The sequence below is a fragment of the Nuphar pumila genome, chromosome 16 (genome assembly GCF_984573655.1).
Source record: "Nuphar pumila chromosome 16, dmNupPumi1.hap1.1, whole genome shotgun sequence".
In the NCBI taxonomy this organism is placed as follows: domain Eukaryota; kingdom Viridiplantae; phylum Streptophyta; class Magnoliopsida; order Nymphaeales; family Nymphaeaceae; genus Nuphar; species Nuphar pumila.
This window is the reverse complement of record NC_143264.1, coordinates 83,988,946-83,995,081: the sequence shown is the minus strand read 5'-3', so window position 1 is coordinate 83,995,081 and position 6,136 is coordinate 83,988,946. Positions and strand designations below refer to the sequence as shown.

Here is a 6,136-nt window from a genome sequence, read left to right as displayed (position 1 = left end):
AGAAAGGAGCCCCCGCTTTAATTTTTTGGTTTGTTTTATCACATAGTTAGATCCTTGTGGACTAGGATCACTGTTGTTGATTAGTATTTTAGTATACTGGATTTTTCATAGATTGCACGACTTACTCTGCTGTAAATTAGCTTATGAATTAGAATCAAGAAAACAACCGGGATAAGTGATACGTTGACTTAAATATTTCAAATTAGCTCATACTAGTCGGGCTATAAATTAAGCAACTGGATTAGAAATGGTATTCTTGTCGATATATGCCTGCTGATTTAATGAATTTGTGCTGCTAGAGAAATTGCAAATGCTTTGACATAGAGATTATGATCTATATATAAACAAATGCAAATAGTTATGGAGCACTGATAGGAAAAACAGAAACTATATACCTTAACAATTTAAATTAGTATTTTGAATCTGTAGCCAATTATTGTGCAAGTAATCCTGGCCGGCAAGAGGCCTTACAAATTATGATACTGGAGACATCGTTAAGCGGCTTCCAGATAAGCATTTTATTGGTTAGTTGGTTGATTTTGTTCTAATCCATACTGATATGAATATGAACAGTTTCAGTCCCATTCGCCTTCATTCAGTGTTACCCTGTGACCAATTATTGTCAGTCTTACTAGCAACTGTTGACAACTGCTACGTACTCACATAACCAATGCATTTTAGGGTGAGTGCACATGGTGGAGCAGTTGTCCTGTCTGCATTCAGTGCATTTATCATGTGCCTACAGCAGTGTCTAGGAGATGGTTAACCACAGTTAAGCAACTTAAGGGACACAATCAACCAATGGAAAGTTCGGACAATGACTCTTGATTAAGTTCCATATCTCTACCATTGCCATTAACTTATCAAATTAAATTTATATTATGTCATTACCAACACAGTTAACCCTCAAGCATAGACCTCAAAAGCATTTGTTTCTCCTTTGTTCTCTTTTACATAAAACAAGCATACACACACATGATATAATACTGAAACTTCTCAAAAAAAAAAAAAAAAAAAAGAAGCACTAACTAAACTAACACAGAAAATACAGTTCTAAAATGATAACACCAACGCCTCCATCTTGTCATGGCCTTGTAACTGCGAGTCCCAGTTCGTCATCATCCTCGTCCCTATAAATCCATAGATCAATGGTGTCGCCTACAGCAAAACCATTTTCCTCTACAATATGCCTCCACCCTATGCCACCAATACGAAACCTATCATGATTGCCTTGGACCCTATAGAATTGTGCGGGTGTTATGCCATTGTCGTGTTGTACCTCCACTGTAATACCGGGATTTAAGAAATTGTCTAACTCATGTTGTGTCAAAAAGTATTTAAAAATGTCATATGATTTCTTGTGAAGATAAAGTATTCCTAAGTCTGTGGGAGTGAGAATTTTCATATCGAACCATGACCATTCTTCCTGTGGTTGTAAACGCGCATCAGCCATGGGTGGTTGTTGAGGTTGTCCGCGGTCTGAAGTTGGCTACTCATTAAAAATCTGCTTAAAAAAGAAAAAAAAACAAACCCAGAAAGACAGAGAATTTGACAATCCACAAAAATACTTACTTGCAGTGTAGTGGCTGCGGTAGTTTTCAGCTGTGAAGTGTGAAGTAACACAAAATGCGCTCCCAGCTTGAGAGTATCTGTGGAATTATGGCTCATATATATACTAATGGAAGTGCAGGAGGCATGAAAGAAACCTTTCAGGCGGTTCAGGAAAACGCCGGAGGCATGAAAGAAACCTGTCAGGCCGTCCAGGAAAACGCTGGAGGCATGAAAGAAACGACCGGCCTGGTTGGCTCCAACCCATATGTCAAAAGATTCCCCAAAAAATCTGATTCTGGAAAAAACATTCCGTTAAAAAACTGAAAATACCGGAATAGGGAATTATAGCTGAAAGCCTCCTTGAATAGGCAATTATAGCTTGATACCCTTTATTTCATTGCAGTTTGAGACATGATATCTGATTGAAAAAAAATATATTTAATTGATTACTACATATTTGATGCGGAGATTTGTTATGGCTGTTTGTTTTGGTGTGGAACCTGATCAATTTCCCATTTTATAGATCCTCCTATTTAGGCTCCATTTTACATGAGAAACAAGTGGTGTCTTCTGTCTTTTTTTTTGAGGTGATGTAAAGCTATAGGTTTTCAAGATGTGTCAAGATATGTTAAGATATTAGAAACAGGTGAGGGAAAAAAAAAAAGATGAAAGAGATTATCATAGTTGGGTTTTATAAATATGATTTGAGGAGAAAAAAAAAAAGGAGCTTCATCCTTTAATAGGAAGTCTTCATAGATGAGGCACAGGGATCTCCATGAACATCAATATCATGTAAAACAAATACTTTGTGGTTCAAACTTTAAGGATGTGGAATACATTGAGCTGTTTAGTGAAAATCCTTTCACCAACAGTATAACGTGCTTAATGGCCAAGAACTTCTGCATTTATATACATATTTTTAACGGCCAGATGTGTGCAGGGACAAGGCATTCAAGGCCCAGTCCAACTCACCGTTATTGATGAAGCAATAACGACAAGATTCATGGTTGTATGTTGCCATTATTACCTATGTGACAACTCTCACCGTTATTGCTTGATCAAAAGCAGCGAGTTTTTCGCTTGCCGTTAAAGAGTGAATAATGAATTAACATATGTTGGTTAAACTGTTAAGAGTGTTGTTTTCTTTTTAATTCATGTTATGGGTATCTGGGGACTTTAAAGAATACTTTAAAGAATGACAAAAAAAAAAAAGGAAGTGTTAAACACCATCTTACATTTGAATGAAGCATTTCCTTTCTATTTTTATTGTATTTTTTTTTTAATGAAGCATTTAACGTCTTAGCTCTTGTTGAGCGGGAAAAATGGTCGACACATGGCACCATCTTAGAATATCCCTCAATGGTCAGGATTGTCAGATGAGACTTATACTTCATTTGCCAAATGACCTGATCCCCATCCGTTTGCACCCCTACTTCTACACCCTGGTGGATAATAACAAATAAAATTTGTTATTGCTATTCGGGAAATTCGGGCGTTTTAAGACTATTTCAGCGTTCGTTTTCTTCCAAATCTCAGCCAGAGAGAGAGAGAGAGAGAGAGAGAGACCCTTCCCTTCCCCTTCCTGATCTTCCTTCAAAAACCAAAGCCTAGAAACGTTTCTATGGCTGACATGGTGTGTGTGAACAAGCCTCCCTTTCGTGTGCTCATCCTCTCCAACTGCTACAATCCTGGAGTTCCCGAAATCTCCCTGTTGCAGTTCGAAGAGGATAACGAGGGAAAGGTGATGGCCCAAGGCAACCTCTCAAAGATTTGTAACGTGAACTCTGCCAAGTTCAGCAGCTTCACCTACGACGTTCGCAACGGCTTGCTGTTCTTGGCCGATAACTATGGCCGCGTTTGCTTCGTCTGCAATCCCTGCACCGGCGAGCACACAACCCTGCAGAATTCGTCTCCTTTGGACTACCCAGAACCCCAACGCTGGTACCACAACGTTTTCAAATATGCTTTCGGTTTCAACCCCAAAACACTCGAATACAAGGTGCTCCGATTGAGGTTGGGATCGTCAGGTAATAATGAAAATCACTCCCACCCACGAGGAATCGCAGGAAGAGGGCTTTTTCCCCAGACGAGGTACGAGTGCGAGGTGATCACTCTGGGCAAGGACTCATCTTGGCGACCGGTGGGCACCCTGCCCCAAGCTGTCTTCGACACGTGCGGCCGAATAGTCAATAACGTTGCGCACTGGTTGCTCGAAGAGCGTCGAGGCAACCCCTTTTACATCGTGACATTCGATTTGGAACGGGAGACCTTGGGAGCCAAACCCCACCCACCCTGCTGCAACGACCACACTCAGCCGGACTTCCCCCACCGCATGTATCTGTATGAGCTGAGGGGTTGCTTGGCTGTCATGGACGCCGAGATTGATGATCATTTCAACTTGTGGGTGATGAGGGATTACGAGACCGATGTTTGGACCAAAGACTACCATGTCGTTTTTCACGGGTTGGATATGTTGGATTCCGCTCCGCCGATTCCGCTTGACGTTTGGAACGGTGAGTTGTTGTTCTGGTTGGACATCGGGGAAGAACGTTGCTTGGTGCTTTACGATGTTGAGTCGTGTACGTTCAGGAAGCTCGGTTGCGCGGGCGCGAGGTTGCCCACGCGGATGCTTGCTATTACCTTCGAAGGGAGGCTCTTTTCTCTGGACTCTATAGCAGGGAAAAGTGATGATGCATAATGGCGGATGCTTGATGAGAATATTTGGTCTGATCATGACTCTAATTCTGATCTTGATTATACTTTTTTTTTTTCTTTTCGTATTGATGTTTTTATTTTTACTGTGAAATACTTTCCATGGACTTCCATCTGTTACCAACTGAAATGATAGGACATAGGACATGTTTGTGGTATTCAAACTTGCGGCATCCAGCATTCAATTTCTCTTCCACTTTTCCATATATATATATATATATATATATGTCACACACCTATGGTGATAATATATTTGTAATTTTTTTTTAAGCTCAATATAATTCTTTTATTTAACTTTAAAACATACCAAATATTCATTATCATGAGGCATCTGTTAGAGATAAAGTTGATCTAGGGTATGTAGATCCAAATAAAGGTGGAGATAAGTACTCTTATGAGAGAGAGAGAGAAGGATTTACGAAAGGAAAGAGAAGACTCAAGGCTTGCCAGCATAACAGAAAATCTAATGAAAATCCTTTCTAAAATGTATATCCTCTATTATATGAGACTCCTTTGTTAAATGGTGATTGAGATCTCCTTAAGTCTTGTAAATCTGTTATTTAAGGGTGATTGGGATTCAGATCAGGTCATTCATTGAATGAAGCTTGCCCTCATCTGATAAGTGACAGGATCGCTACACGTGGCCTACTCTATCCCCGCTAAAAAGGAGGTAACGACGTTTTGCTACTAAGGATCATGCTTATTTCAATCCAAAAATACGATTTTTCGCATCATGAAATTTTAGTGCATTGTAGACAGTTCATTTTTTAATCCTTTAAAAAACCCGCTTATGTATCATAATCATATTATGATTTAAAACTCATTTTCTACTGAACAAACATTGTATATCACATCTATAAGATTAATTTACAAAAAAAAAAACATATGATTTCAGCTCAACGGCACCATATAATTTGGTGACTTCAAAGGCACCAAATATTAACCCCCAATGTATAATAAATGAGTTATTTATTCCAACTACCACGACCAAATATTTGATAAAAAAAATGTTGTGTACATTTGTGTAAATAATCCTAAAACATATAGGATACACCGTAAAAGATTTAATCTGAACCATCGATATTAATTGAATCAATAGCCCAGATGTCACCATGTCAGGGCAACCTTAACAAATTCCTTACACTTTGGTTCTTTCAATATTCTCCCCTCCCCGAGACGCATCTCAATCGTTTCGTCTCTCTTACCTCTGCGCTGTTTCTCTCTCAGGCTTCAGCCCTCGCGCAGAAGCGGACCAGTTGCCTCTTCCTTCAAAAACCAAAACCTAAAAACGTTTTTATGGCTGACACGATGAGTGTGAACAAGCCTCCCTTTCGTGTGCTCATCCTCTCAAACTGCTACAATCCAGCAGGCACCGAAATCCTCTGTTGGAGTTCGAGGAGGGCAACAAGGGAAAGGTGAAGGCCGAAGGTAAGCTCTCCAAGGTTTGTAACGCGAGCTCCAGCAAGTTCAGCATCGTCACCTACGACGTTGGCAACGGTTTTCTGTTCTTGGCGTCGCTGCTTCGTCTGCATTCCCTGCACCGGCGAGCACACAACCCTGCTGCATTCTTTTTTGAAAGAAAGTTAACTTCATTTAGACCATTACTTCAAGTGATGAGATATCACTTGCTGCATGTACAGAACAGTAGAAACATCATGAAACAACACAAAAACAAAGAGATAGAAAATACAAATCATGTTCTTGGTTTGCCCAACCAAATTGTATTCTTGTTGGGCCATTTAAGCTTGATCCTTTCCTTGAATTCCCATTTGATAGTGATTGCATAATAGAGAACCATTGTTGTAAAGTATGTGCATTAGGGTGTCTTCTCAACACCAATTGGTTAGTACCCTTTACCACCTGAAATAACAAA

At 39.7% G+C, this 6,136-nt stretch overlaps 1 protein-coding gene across 1 annotated transcript; it reads left to right on the top strand.

The window, feature by feature from the left end:
- The first annotated feature begins 3,172 nt into the window (after positions 1-3,172).
- LOC149813908 (F-box/kelch-repeat protein At3g06240-like) lies at positions 3,173-4,249 on the top strand. Its single transcript, XM_089991222.1, has one exon. It carries the CDS (start codon positions 3,173-3,175, stop codon positions 4,247-4,249), a length of 1,077 nt encoding a protein of 358 aa, XP_089847348.1.
- The last annotated feature ends 1,887 nt before the right edge of the window (positions 4,250-6,136 follow it).

Coding starts and splice junctions, on each gene's coding strand:
- LOC149813908 (XM_089991222.1), top strand. CDS start 3,173: ATGGCTGACATGGTGTGTGTGAACAAGCCTCCCTTTCGTGTGCTCATC.